At 42.2% G+C, this 15,339-nt stretch overlaps 1 protein-coding gene across 3 annotated transcripts in view; it reads right to left on the bottom strand.

Moving 5' to 3' along the window:
• Window positions 1-341: 341 nt before the first annotated feature.
• Window positions 342-15,339, bottom strand: part of LOC308096204 (suppressor of tumorigenicity 14 protein homolog) — a 31,498-nt gene continuing 16,500 nt past the window's right edge. For all 3 annotated transcript variants that reach the window (XM_080443536.1, XM_080443537.1, XM_080443538.1), the window contains 11 exons: window positions 14,764-14,873; window positions 13,582-13,715; window positions 11,264-11,368; window positions 10,507-10,617; window positions 10,194-10,310; window positions 8,478-8,609; window positions 6,929-7,112; window positions 6,359-6,633; window positions 4,604-4,740; window positions 1,855-4,026; window positions 342-1,305 (listed from right to left, as the gene is read on the bottom strand). In XM_080443536.1, the coding sequence (XP_080299662.1) occupies window positions 3,862-4,026; window positions 4,604-4,740; window positions 6,359-6,633; window positions 6,929-7,112; window positions 8,478-8,609; window positions 10,194-10,310; window positions 10,507-10,617; window positions 11,264-11,368; window positions 13,582-13,715; window positions 14,764-14,873 (1,470 nt within the window). In that variant the 3' untranslated portion in view covers window positions 342-1,305; window positions 1,855-3,861. The remainder of the gene's footprint in view (window positions 1,306-1,854; window positions 4,027-4,603; window positions 4,741-6,358; window positions 6,634-6,928; window positions 7,113-8,477; window positions 8,610-10,193; window positions 10,311-10,506; window positions 10,618-11,263; window positions 11,369-13,581; window positions 13,716-14,763; window positions 14,874-15,339) is intronic.

Genomic DNA, 15,339 nt, shown 5'->3' with positions numbered 1-15,339 from the left:
CTAAGTATATATAGGGCTGAAGTGGTTAATGTATAATAAGGTATGTATAATCAAAATTAACAAAGTGGAGCAGAAGTGTTGAAAATTGGAAATACTCCAGTAAAGTAAAAGCACCTAAAAAAAAAGTACCATACTTGAGTAAATGTACTTAGTCACTTTCCACCACTGCATTTCATGAAACTCACTGACCCAGGATTCCATAAATGATTGAAGTCATTAGTCACTTTATCCTGCATAGTTCCCAGGGTTTGGCTCTTTGGTTGTTTTCATTTGTTCCATGTAAACCTGCTGAACCGGTCTGACACGTTCCTAATGTTCCACCAAACAAACAACACAGCAGCATCAACACAACTTCACTTTACTGTCACCTTGTCACAAGTTTACAAAAGGGATGAAAAGAGTGGCTGACATTATTCAGTGCAAGCTTTCTTCAAATTGCTGTTACATTTTATTTAAAGAAAAAGTACAGTATCAAATATATATATAGCCTATAAACAAATTCTTATCATTATGTCACCTAACATGGCCTGCATATAAAATGGTTACCAAAATGTGGCAACATGAAAATTATAATTCCCAATGAATTGCTTTTAATAACAATTACATTACAAGAATACTTTCTACAAGGAAGTTGTCCCTGACTGGCCTGCATGAACAGTGCCATGCCATATAGTTTGCATGTTCTCCCTGTGTTTGTGTTAAGACATACATATAGGTACATAGTACTGACATTTCCGTTGAGCATTTACAACTGGAGTTGGTCCCAGAGCATTGCACTGTGGCTGTTCAATGCCAAAGTAGTTACGATGGGTCAAATGCAGAGGACAACATTTCTCCAAGGGGATAAAAAAGTACATTTACATAAATAAATAAAAATCAATAGTGCAACAGCCCATTGCCCAAGTGTCATTGGTCCGATGGCGCCACATCGTAACTAAGTCTAACTCTAACCAAAACCTCACACTAACGTACAATTTTTTTTGACTATTCGGCCGTCTGAATAATGGGCATTTACCTCTTTACATTTTAGTTTTCTTCAAGTTTGTGGGTCTCATCTTTGTCCAGCTGTGTCTGTTGTCCTTTGCTGTCACATTTCAATGACCAGCAGATCTAAAGCTACTCCTTCTTTTTCATCACATCAGGCATCAAACTATTTGATGGTCCATTTTTTTTTGCTTAATGCTGTTCACTTCACGTTGTATTATTTTCAAGTTCAACTGTCTCTTCTTTCTACAGCAGAGTGTCAAGGAAGCAGCGTTTCTACAGGAGCGCTCGTGAGTGCGTCTGTCGGTTAATATTGCAAACCTCTGGATCAATCAGCACCAAAGTTCTGGGGCACATCAGGGTTATTACAGGTTTTTTTTTTTTTCACGATTTTTGTAACCCATTTTTTCACCCAGTGCCAATTGCCTAAGCTGTAATCCTGGGCGCTATACTCTCCCTCTGCCAGCCCGGGGAGAGCCCCGAACTGAGCTCATGCTTCCTTCAATGCATGAGGAGTGAGCAGGCCTCTTCTTATCACCTGACAGGGGGGAGTTTCCCCGGTAGGACGTAGCGCGTCACCGTGGAAGGAACACGTTATTCCAACCAGTTCCTTTCCCCTCCATCAGGTGCCCCGGCTGACCAGGGGGAGGCAGTATAGAGACCAGGATTACTGCATGTTTTTTGTGAGGGTATACCTACCCTTGGGGACACGGGGAGAACATGCAAACTCCACACAGAAAGGCCCTTTCCCCAACCCCACCTACAGTAGGGTATGGGCACTGATGACGCGGAGGAGAGAACACACTCCCAGCGCCCACAGCGTCCCCGGCGGGAATCGAACCCAGGACCTTCTAGCTTAATATTGCAAACCACTGGATGGATCAGCACCAAAGTTCTGGGGCACATCAGGGTTATTATAGTTAACAGAAACTAATGGAGCCAAATGGACCTGTTGGTTCCATTTGTACCCTCTCCAAGTTACAGATCTGTAAGGGTCCATTTGGACTCATGGTGGTCCCTGGACCCTGTGTTGAGAACCAGTGACATAGAACTGTACAAAGACATTAGACTTCATAGTCATGTACCACACCGATCAACCAGCAGATGGTGTGGTTTGACCCGTTTTATAATCTGGAACATTTGCAGTTCTAGATTCAACATTACATTCTCTGTAGTTTACGTACGAAATGAACAGAAAACTCCCTGTACATTATCTTATTTAAAATAACTAACTTCATGAAAAAACCTATAAAAAAAACAACAACACAAGCAGTCTACCAAACAGTAAGAATACACCCACACCTATGAACATTAACCACTTAAACCCATTAGACTTCCTTTACAGGGGTCCCCCAAGGGTCAATCTTTGGCCCACTCCTTTTTTTCCATCTACATCAAATCTCTTTGGCAAAAAGAGCAGATCTATGCGTTGTGAGCTTTCAGATCTGCTAATTTCGCGGGTGACCGAATACAAATAAAAAAATGTACGGATTCTAAAAGGATCAACTGTTGTAATTTTGTTAATAAGTAAAAAAAAAAGGGAGTGATTCAGTGATAATAGGGAGTGATTCACCTATTATGACATGCCCAGAATAAGGACGCCAAGGTTCAAGTAGTCTCGCTATTCCACAGTCTCTGAACGCTACATAGTCTGGAACTACACCTCCTCCTGAAAGCCGCGAAAGGAAGCTAGTCATCTGTTTGTCACTTCAGTTCACGAAAATGTATTCAAAAATATCTTTAAAATATATAACTGCATTTACAGTAGGACACGTTTACAAAGCGGAAGTGGGGGGGGGGGGGGGTGGAGGCTTTACTCCCGGATCGTTCTCAGCGCTTCCTTTGCACTGACAGCACAGACCAGGGGTGGCAGTGGCTCAGGGGTAGAGCAATCTGGGAACCCAGGTAAAAAAAAAGGAAAAACAGCGCCCTCTGCTGTTTTTTACCTTTGAATTTGACTCTGGGGGGAGCTCCCGATAGAACGTGGGTACAGGAAATAGGCTGCCCTCAGCCCTCCTCTTCCGGTGGTGCGCCTATGTTTTCATTCCCACTAACAATATTTCTCCACGGAACACTTAACACCATTTCTCCCAAAGAACATGGATCGTTTTGGTTATAAGCCCACTTGTTTCTATGATGGAAGAACAAGTTAAAATGTTACTAACTTTCTGTGGTTTTGTCGGCTCCGAGGACGCTATTGTTAAATGAGTTTGGGTTTGTTTCCAAAAGCGGGAAGCGAACGCACAGAAATCCCGCCCACTACATTTGATTGGGTAAAGCGCGGCCTGCTTCCTGATCTGAAGGCACGCCCACTTGTAGGCTAATGTTGACACGTTCTGAACGGGGCTACCGACAGATTCAGTGGCGCAGCTCTGAATCGGTTCTTGAGAGATTAGGAGTAGAGTGGCCGGTAAAGCGGGCGGATGAGTTCGATCCCGGGCTCCCCCAGAGTTAGTGTGGAAGTGTCCTTGAGCAAGACACTGAACCCCTAATTGCTCCCGATGAGCAGGTTGGAGCCTTGCATGGTTTCCTCTGCCATCGGTGTATGAATGTGTGTGTGAATGGGTGAATGTAATGCACAATCTATGTAAAGCGCTTTGGATAAAAGCGCTATATAAATGCACCATTTACCATTTTTACCATTTACAGGCTGTATTGACGGAAGCATTTGAAAATTGTGCTGGAGTCAACAGTCTGTCTTGATAGACTCGGGTTCAAGTGGTTAAAGAAGAGACACGCCAAAGACACACCCAAACTTATGAATATTAATGAATGAGAACCAGAAGTCCGTTAAGTTCTCAGCCCTGAGTTTTTGCAAGTCTGTTTCAATAAGCTGCAGGGATCTGATCCTAATAGGTCCGTTTAAGTGTGTCCACCTTAGACTCCAGCGTTCTGTTTGATCCAGCTGCGGTACTTGGTGACCCGGGTGTAGACGCCAGGCTTGTTCCTGCGGCCGCAGCCTTCGCCCCAGCTGACCACACCCGCCAGGAAGTGCCTCCTACTGGTCTTCCACTGGACGGACAGCGGACCTCCAGAGTCCCCCTGAGAGAGAGGACAGTGTGTCACCGTACAGGAAGTTATATCACATTATAGCTGCTGATCACATGTTCTACATCGTTGCTGTTGGGTGGAAACCGTGCATGTACAAAATTGTTTGAGTATATAAAATAGGTATATATAAAATGGGTATATAGAATAGGTATATATAAAATAGGTATATAAAATAGGTATATATAAAATAGCAGATCTACAAGCTCACAACGCGTTGCGATGCGACGCGTTGTGAGCTTGTAGATCGGCTATTTTCAAATAGCCTATGTATAAAATAGGGTATAATAAAGTGGTTAATGTATGTTTTATAATGTAATAATTTATATCTGCAAGGTAACTAGTAACTAAAGTTTTCAAATTATTGTAATGGAGAAAAAGTACAATATTTTCCTCTGAGATGTAGTAGAGTAGAAGTAAAAGTATTAAGTACTCCAGTCAAATAAAAGTATCTCACAATTGTACTTAAGTACAGTACTTGAGTAAATGTACTTAGTTACTTTACACCACTGAATGTAATGTAAACCAGAGAACTGTCACGGATAATGATGGAGATGATTGTATGGTTTACCTGACAGGCGTCTACGCCTCCCTTCAACACTCCTGCACACATCATGTGTTCAGTAACCTGGTTCTCCAGCAGCTTGTTGCACACGGTGCTGTTGATGAGACGGACCTCTGCCTTCTGCAGCACGGTTTCTGGAGAACCTGCAACCCAACAACAAACCACAAACAGTGGTTCTCAAACCTTTTCGTGCCAAGGACCCACCTGAAAACATGTGCCAGGGACCCCCCTGAAGCAAAGATTTGAGTAAAAAAATGTGCACACATTTTCTTTTTTGAGATTTTTCTAAAATAGCAGATCTACAAGCCCATAGCGCTATGAGCTTGTATATCTGCTATTTTTGAATAGCTAAAGTATAAAATATGGATAAAGTATGTACAAATATACGTTTATATTGTACAAAATATAAATATGTACAAATGTCATTGTGTCAAATTCCACCATGACACAATGACATTCCCCACCTCCACGAGTTTCCACCACAAATTCCACCACTGTCCAAAACATCTGCTTCACGATAATTGAACAATAGTAATGGCCGGGTTTCCCAAAGAGATGCTGCATAGGGACTGCGTGCGGTCCTTACGAAGGGTCTTACGTGCATCCACACAGGCTGCGCAGTACCTTAGCAGGCACATAAGAGCCGGGTTTTCCAAAGCGATTTCAGGTCGTGCGTAGCCTAGGCAGCTTGCGTAAGAGCTCCTACACAGCTGGGACCCGGCCAAACCTACGCTCTACCCTCATTAGTAGCAGCTGGTTGTGCTATCTAAACTGGCTTCGGGAAACACCATCGTCGTGGGTTCTCAAGAGCACGGCGTTACGTGTCTGCTAAACTAGCTTCGGGAAACAGCACGCACGTAGCCTACTCCTGGGAGAGGCTTCGTAGCCTAGTGCTGTCCTACGCAGGAGTTTGTTACGAGCGCCTGGGGCGCTCGTAACAAACGAGATGAAAGTCCCCAGTTCCTCTCACAAAGTGACAGCTGTTGCACTCGCCATGTTAACATATATATCTATATCTATATAGATAGATAGAGAGAGATTCTATTGGATAATATATTCATGAATTAAATTACAGCGGTGAGGTGACGTCTGCAAGGTAAATGTATATGAAAACACTTAAAGTGTCCCCATTATGCAAGTAAATTAAATATACTTAAACTACCAAAAGTGTAAGTACTCATCTACAAGCTGCGTCGCAAGCTTGTAGATCTGCTATTTTCAAAAGATTTGTATACATATTAAACTTGTGAAATGGGACATTCTGCATAATGAGTAGTTTTACTTTGGGTAGTTTATAAGTATATTTAATTTACTTGCATAATGGGGACACTTTAGTGTTTTCATATACATTTACCTTGCAGACGTGTGTGTGCGTGTGTGTGTGTGTGTGTGGTATTTTTATCAATCGATTTCACTGAATATATTCGCTACGAAGGGTGTTCAAACTGCTGCATAGGACAGCACTACGTAGGCTGCGTAGGGGTCAGGTTTGCTTCTAAATTACTTTGTCCAGGAGGTCTTACGTGCGTGCTGTTTCCCGAAGCCTGTTAGGCAGACACGTAACGCTGTGCACTTGAGAACCTACGACGGTGGTGTTTCCCGAGGCCAGTTTAGATAGCACGTAAGGCACAACCAGCTGCTACTAATGGAGATAGCGGGGTTGCTACTGCGCAGCTGCGTGGAGGCTCTTACGCAGCTTCCTAGGCTACGCACGACCTGAAATCGCTTTGGGAAACCAAATATCAATAGACAATCATTCACCTTCCTCCCTGGACAACCCCCAGCCAGAGATCCATGCCGCTGTGCCCACAGGGAAGTGGTGGGTGGGGCTGGGCAGACAGATGGGGAAGATGTTCTGGTTGAGGACCAGCTCCGCCCCGTCCAGCTCCATCAGCGCTATGTCATTGTCGTCGGTCACTGGGTCGTATCCATGGTGACGGATGATGCGTTTGATGTTTTTCTTCACCGTCCACTTATTGGTCTGGCCCTGGGCGTGGAGACCCAGGAAGGCCTCCCATAGGTCGGCTTTGGAATACCTGGTGTTGCATCACAATACACACGTGTCTGTCCATATTTTATGGCAAAGTATCTGAGTGTTTTTTGATGACATTTAAAGTTGCAATCTGTACATTTTATGTCAAACCCAAGATCTGAACCCCAAATGGATAGAAGAGTAGGGAGACCACAGATAACATGCTATAACATAATGATTGGTTAAAATGACATTCCGTATAGCAGCTTTAAATGATGAATTGGCTGTATCATGATTCCATTTTGTTTACATACAGACATGATGTTTAGGAAGCTCCATTCTAGTGAAAATAAACATACTGTGTTTTGTCGTTGTCGTTGACACAGTGGGCGGCGGTCAGCAGCCAGCGGTTGTTGAGCACCGAGGCTCCACAGGTGTGACCACTCCCCTTGACGTGAAGACTGACCTGCCATGGCCACTCCCCCTCCCTGGACACCTGACCACCCACGATGCGAGAACTCCTGAAAGGCGGGCTACCACACTCTGACACGCACACACACACACACACACACACACACACACACACACACACACACAGCTTAATCATTCAATAACAGAGCCCCAAAAGTCGTACCAGGGTTCCCACACATTTTTAACTGAGGAATTTTCAAAACCTTTCCATAACTTTCCAAAGTATTTTGCCCCATTTCCAGGCCTATAGCGATCATACGGGGCAATAATGAGACTCTGATAGCACTCTTAAACCAGTGTGCTATCAATGCACCAAGACAGACCCGAGCGAAGGTGTCACGTGACAAAAAGAACAGATCTACAAGCTAACAGCGTATCACGTAGCACTGCATTTTACCATGCTACATCCTTCACGTGAAAAATAATGTATTTCGTTGCTGTCGGGCAGAAACCTCTTATCTCCGTATTTTAACTTTGTGTTTTTTTGTAAATGAATTTGCCTACTTGATCACACTACAGCGTCACACAAAAGTATCAAAAGTAGCAGATCTACAAGCTCGAACTGCGGCGCAAAGCGACGCGTTCCGAGCTTGTAGATCTGCTACTTTTGATACTTTTGACTTTGAATCCTGAAAAGTAACAGTTTCGGACATTTCCACCCGCAGAGACGAATTTCCAAAACATTTGATTAATTCCAAACCTTTTCCAGGCGTGGAAAACTGTAAAATTCTAATTTCAAAATATTTCCAGGAATTTCATGACCGTGGGATCACAAACTCATCACAAAAAAAAGAAAAAGAAAAAAAGTAAATTTTTGGTACCGAATTAACCGAATTAACCGCATTAAAGTAACAAAACCCCCCCAAAAAGGTAACAAACCCGGAAAATAACCGGGCGCGCGGACATAAATCGGCGCCCTGGTGGGAGCCCTGTCCTACTGAAAAACTGAAGGAACATCCTACCGTGAACATTCACTAACATTCACTTTACACAACACTTGTACTTGCACGACACTCTTGTATGACAATGTAGGGCACAAAAAAAACAAAAACACTGAAATATGGAGCTACAAGATTTTTGCCCAAAAGCAACGATATGTAACTGCTAGTATAAAACTTCAATGTTCGTTAGTCCGTTTCTGTCCGTTTCTGTCCAGCTCAAGTATTAATACTTTGTATTTATTGAACTTTTTTAGCTCTGCCTTCTGCCACAACGGTGAAAACGGTGGTCGCCCCTCTTCACAGACAATGCATTGAACCTCGACACTTTTCTTGCAGAAAATATGTTTTTGTTGCGCAATACCATTGTACTATGAAGTATAAACCAGGATTTAGATATAAGTAAGCAAAATGCATACTACAGTACGCTTATGCAATTAAAGTATGTACATATTGTAAAGGAACACATGAATGCAGCTGTTGTAGAGTTGAAACTTACGACAGCCTTCCTCGTCAGAGCCGTCGTCACAGTCTTGCTCATCGTCACACTCCGGGTTGAGTTTAGAGACACACCGGCTGTTTGCACAGCGGTACGTCACCGCAGAACACTGGACCACCCCCGCTACCCCCGCTACACACGCACACACACACACACACACGCACGCACACACACGCACGCACACACACACACACACACACACACACACACACACACACACACACACACACACACACACACACACACGCACGCACACACACCAAGTCAGTTCATCTGCAGGTCATTTAAAGATCTACAAGCTCACGAGTCGCGATTTGTTTGCTATTTTTATGCAACACCATTGTACGACAAAGTATAAAATAGGGCTTAAGTGGTTCATCAGACTAATCGATTTAGTTCATTATAAAAACAAATTTGATTAGATTATTTTTCATGTCAATGTAAGTCAAGTCAATTTAATCAACTTAAGTATAACATAACACATAAAACAAAAAGCTTGAGGATGACCCCCCTCCTATTGACAAGGGAATCCCCCCTTCTGAAGACCTCCCTTCTGGCTCAGAAGCACCATGGGTCCAGTGGAAGACACTCAACCACCTGAGAACAGGTGTGGGGCGATCAAAAGCTGCTATGGCCAGATGGGGCTACAAAACCGGCCCAACCATCTGTGAATGTGGAGAAGAGGACCATACGATGCAGCACTGCCTTGTCTGTCCTCTACTGCCCAACCAGTGCAGCTTAAAAGATCTCGCAGAGTTCAATAATAATGCAAAGGACTGCGTAAAGAAATGGGAAACTGTCATACAACCACGTGCTTCAAAGACACGAAAAGAAGAAGAAGAACATTCAAAGGATCAGACCCTTCCTCACCCAGGAGTAAACCTAGCTCCTTATCCAGACCTACTGTAAGTCGTATCAAAACTTGGCTACTGTAACTCTCTCCTTACCAGCCAAAATCTTCACATGTCTCCCCCCTTCTCCGCTCTCTCCATTGGCTCCCAGTTACTGCCCACACAGAGTACAAAACACTGATGTTGGCCTACAAAGCAACCAAAGGTATGGCACCCCCACATCTCCAAAGCCTGATCCAACCCTACAACCCCTCCCGCTCACTCAGATCAGCTAACACAGGGACGCTGTCTGAACCTTCCCTAAAACATCCACACGTCCCAGACTCTTCTCCCTCCTGGCTCCCAAACTGTGGAACAAACCACCCCCAATTTTCTGCCGTAATCTGACGACTCACCTCTTCAGACTACACTTTAGCCCGTAGCACTTGCCCTAGGCTTGATGACCATGCAGACTTATGCAAACGTTAAAATGTAATTTTATGTGTTTATAATGATGTTTAGACTGATGATATACTCTTACTGTGATCCTAGATTACTGAGGCACTACACTGTCTTTCTGCATTCGATGTATATTACCTTGTGTTTACCTTGCTTATTGTAAATCACTCTGGATTAAGAGCGACTGCAAAATGCCTAAATTGTAAATTGTACGTACTTAACTCAACAGATACCATAAGCCCCCAGTACTTACTCATATGCCGAGTTGCCTGTGCCCGGGGTCGAACCCAGGACCTTGAGGCGAGTGCTCTATCGACTAATTGAATAAGTAATCAATAGAATAATCGCTAAGAAAGTAATCTCTACAGTTGCAGACCTAGTTAAGAGTGTCTGCTAAATGTTTACATTGTAATAGTGATGTACTTACATTTCATGCAGCCTGCCTCATCAGAGCCATCAGAGCAGTCCTGTCGTCCATCACACCTCTGTGTGTCTGGCACACAGCCTCCATTACGACACAAAAACTCTCTTGGTCGACATGTACCTACAACACAACAACAACACAACAACACAGCCTCCATTACCACATGAAAACACATGGCTATAGATAGTGTTTGTTCAGTAACAGGGGACTCTCCGTCTGTCCAGCTCCGTCTGTCCAAACATTTTTTTAAAATATTTTTTCAGTTTGAAACCAATTTCACCCAGCACTAAAAAGAGTTGTAGTGATGTATACGTACGACAGTTCAGTTCATCTGTGTCGTCTCCACAGTCGTCCACTCCGTCGCACTGCAGGAAGAGAGCTTTACACCGATTGTTCCTACAGCGCAGCTGAGACTGAGAATCACACTCTGTACAAAACACAAGCAAAGTTCCAAACACTTATTGTATACTGTAGCTTCAACTTTCGTTGACTAAAACTGAGACGAAAGATTTTCGTCGACTACCTTTTTTCACTGACGAAAACGAAATAAAAACGAAATAAACTAAGCTATGATGACTAAAACTAAGACTAAATATATTGATAATTTCGTCGACAAATAAAAACTAGACTAAAATGTTAGTGAGGGATCTAGTGGAGAAGAGATCCAGTAGAACTAAAAGACAAGTCATTTTGTGTTTGGTTGCGCTCGGGTGTTGCGCTCTGAAAATAGCAGATCTACAAGCTCACAACGCGTTGCGCTGCGAGGCGTTGTGGGCTTGTAGATCGGCTATTTTCAGCATGCAACCACATGTAAAATCAGCCATTACGACGCCATCAAAGCACCACCAAAATACATTTTAGTCGACTAAATCAACTGTAGATTTAATCGACTATAATTTTATGATATTTAGTCGACTAAAACTAGACTAAAACGGAAACATTTAAGATGACTAAAATATGACTAAAACTAAATGGAATGTCATTCAAAAGACTATGACTAAAACTAAATCAAAATTTGCTATCAAAATCAACACTGATTGTGTCTGGTAACAAACATGAGTGACGTTACGTACTGCAGTTGTCTTCATCACTGTTGTCGTGGCAGTCGTTCCAGCCGTCACATGTCAGAGTGGAGTTGATGCACAGGTTGTTGGCACAATGGAACCTCCCTGGACAGGCTGGGGCACACCATAACATACTCAGGGTTAATCTATCCATTTGAAAACTCTGAGAGTGTACAAATGTAACCAAATGCACCCCTAAGGGTCCATTTGGTTACATTTGCACACTCATGCTTTAGAAATCAAACCCAAAGCGATTTAAGTGCAATTTATACTCCATCACATGATGGCGTTGCTTGCCGACATGAACGCGTTGTTAGCTTGTAAATCAGTTTATGTTAGTAACAACGGAGCATAAACTAGGCATTACTCTGCCATTTTGTTCAGTAAAACTAAAAAATTAGGTGCTCCATAACGATCCAGTGATTTAGATCTTAAAGAGATGTCTTCACAGTTCTATAAAACACATAGATAATGATTATTGGGTTTTATAATAATAATAATAATAATAATTTATTATTATTAGGTCATGTTTGTTTTCTAAATAAAAAAGCATATTGGTGTTAAGAGTCTGCATTTATGTGGACACACCCAACAGCCCATTAACCACATATAAATGATGTTGACTGGAGTACCCCAGGGGTCCATACTAGTAGGCCCCCTCCTTTTTCCCTCAACACCACATATCTTCACCACAGAATAGAGAGGCTAGTGTTTGTGTGGTTAAGAATTTGCCAAATGTAAATTTGATCCTTTTAAACACTTAAAAACCTGCTTCACCCACCACAACAACAATGCCTTTGTAACTAAGACAGTAGCCATGATGGCGTTTTTTCATGCATGGATTGCAAAGACTATCAAGATGTTCCACATTCTTTTCATTTCCTGGCCGTTGAGGTGCATTCACCTCAGATGAGACACGACACAGACAGGTATGTTATCTAGAGCAACGAGATTCGATATGAATCAGGTAAATCAGGATCATAAGAAGTCCAATCTGTTTCTATTCACTATTCCGTTTTAACAGAGAAGCTTGCAGCTTACAAAAAGAAACTAAGCACATACACTAAGACAATCCACAGTTTAACCACACCGGGTGGTCTAGAGTGCAGTGGTTCATGTGGATCGGGACCCCCAGGGGGGTCCCCACATGATTTTGGGCGGGTCCCCAGATGACAGTTATGTGACAATTTAAGACCTTTTTAATAAAAAATAAATAAAAAATACCATTACTGTATCAAAAGTAATCAACAAACTATACCATACAAACTGGTCAAACATTGGCCAAATTGTCAAATAGAAAGAGGCAAAAAAATAAAATAAAAATTGCTGATCTAAAAGCTCACAACGAGGCGTTCAGATCAGCTATTTTTAGATCAGCAATTTTTTTTTCTTCTAATTTCACAATATTTATCTGTGTAACCGAATCAAGCTAAATGTAATGCCTCAACTCCTACAGTGCTTGGGGGTCCCCATTTCAAATATGATTCTTTTGGGGGGTCACAGCCTGAAAAGCCTGAGAACCACTAGCCTAGAGAGAGCAGTGGTTCCCAAACGTTTTAGCTCAAGACCCAGAAGAGAAATTAGACATTTGCCCAGGATTCAAACCAGCGAAGATAGCAGATCTACAGTACAAGCTCACAAGCTGTGAGCCTGTAGATCTGCTATTTTCACTACTACTTAAACTTTTGTTTTATTTATGTATTTTAGAATTATTAGATTCTACTTTTGAAACTTGTTGGAATTGTTTTTAATTGAAAAAAAAAGTTGTGATTTCTTTGTTTAAACGTTCTTAAATGTTTTGAAAAAATACACGGTATATATGTTTTTAAGAAGATATTTACCTGCGACCCATAAAAATTGGTCCGCGACCCAGTGTTTGGGAAGCAGTGGTCTAGAGAGCAAAACTTTTCATGTCAAGGATCCCCAGGTACATATTTTGGTCACTGACCCCCATCTGAAAATATTTTGTGCCAAAATGTTTGAGGAGACACTATATAGGCCAATAGGGTTAAAATTGTTAAAAAGCTTTTGATGCTATTATCTAATCTTGCTGGGGACACCCTGGAACCCCCTGAAGGACCCCTGGGGGTCCCCGGACCCCACTTTGAGAACCACTGGTATGAGGAGTAATGTCTAATGAAGAACAGAAAAAAGTACAAGAATTGTGCCTGTTTAAAAATTCGGAAACGTGAAGCTTGCAGTGGCTTGTCGTCTTACGGTATGTACAGTTACACACACTGACTAAATCTGAATATCATGAAGTTGTGTGATGATGTAGAAACAACGGCTCTCGCATGAAAAGTGAGTAAAACAGATTGAAGGCTTACGGTTGTTTGGGGCAAAAGCTTCAAACTGGGCGGAGAAACCGTGGTCAACGTAGGACTTGTCAGAGATGAACTTGACCTGCATCGTGTGTCCCCGGCTGGTGACCACAGTGCTGTCTGGTCTGTCCCCACAGAGCCTGTACAGGACAACAGAGACACAGTGAGGGACAAGGACATGATGGTCTGTCCCCACAGAGCCTACACAGGACAACAGAGACACAGTGAGGGACAAGGACATGATGGTCTGTCCCCACAGAGCCTACACAGGACAACAGAGACACAGTGAGGGACAAGGACATGATGGTCTGTCCCCACAGAGCCTACACAGGACAACAGAGACACAGTGAGGGACAAGGACATGATGGTCTGTCCCCACAGAGCCTACACAGGACAACAGAGACACAGTGAGGGACAAGGACATGATGGTCTGTCCCCACAGAGCCTACACAGGACAACAGAGACACAGTGAGGGACAAGGACATGATGGTCTGTCCCCACAGAGCCTACACAGGACAACAGAGACACAGTGAGGGACAAGGACATGATGGTCTGTCCCCACAGAGCCTACACAGGACAACAGAGACACAGTGAGGGACAAGGACATGATGGTCCAACCTTACACTCATTCTCACGCACTGCCAGTGGTGGAAAAAGTACTCAATTTTTTTTACTTAAGCAAAAGTATCAATACTGCATCGTAGAAATACTCTCTCCGGTAATCAAAATTTACTTGAGTAAAAGTACAAAAGTATTGGCATCAAAATATACTTAAAGCACCAAAAGTGAAAGTACTCATTATGCAGAATGTCTTCAAATGTGTAATTCTTTTTTGAAAACAGCCGATCTACAAGCTCAAACAAGTGTGTATTGTAATAATAATCAAAATCTACAAAGTAACTAGTAACTAAAGTTTTCAAATAATTGTAGTGGAGTTAAAGTATAATATGTACCTCTGAGATGTAGTGGAGTAGAAGTAAAAGTATTGGAAATTGGAAGTACTCAAATAAAGTACAAATACCTCAACATTGTACTTAAGTAAATGTACTTAGTATACTTTCAACCACTGCACACAGGCAATCACACAAGCACGATTGTGTAATCATTGTGGCAGGCCTAACAGAGACATGTAGGGGACAGTTATAAACGGCATTATTTAAAACAAAATGACTAAACTAGATGTCTGACCTTTGGCCGTTGACCTGGATGTAATCTTTATGACACTCGGTGGTGTTCTGCCCCGGTTCAGACACAGAAAACGTGGTGAACTGAACCTTTACAAACCTTCCTTCAGGGACCTGAGAGAAACAGAGTGAAACATGAATTTATATCAACATTATGTCACAATATATATTATAAATCTCTGTTCCTGTTTCCCCGTAATATTGAATGTTTGTTTGAGGACTCCTTCCTGTGCAATATTTCCCTCTCATTATGAACTGACTGTGATTTTATGTGTTTTTAGTATTGTAGTATTTTTCTTTTAAACTAGGAGTAGTTTTAGATTATAGTAACCAGTGGAACGGAATTTATTTTAGTTATTAATTTCATGTATTGTTGAATGACAATAAAAGCTATCTATCTATCTTGTAAACATACAGGTATTTGTTTTTGTCTACGGAAATGTTTTAAATACAATATAAAATAAAGTGTCCAGAACATTATTAGCTATGTCATAACGAGGCTTTACAAAAAACAGAACTGACTTCAACTGCGTTGCTGCGTTTATAAAACTATCAAACGATATCTCAGAATGTATTTACT

This window comes from Gymnoscopelus braueri (assembly GCF_963280865.1).
Source record: "Gymnoscopelus braueri genome assembly, chromosome: 12".
Taxonomy (NCBI): Eukaryota; Metazoa; Chordata; class Actinopteri; order Myctophiformes; family Myctophidae; genus Gymnoscopelus; species Gymnoscopelus braueri.
The sequence above is the reverse complement of the archived record's forward strand: the minus strand, read 5'-3'. Positions and strand labels throughout refer to the sequence as shown.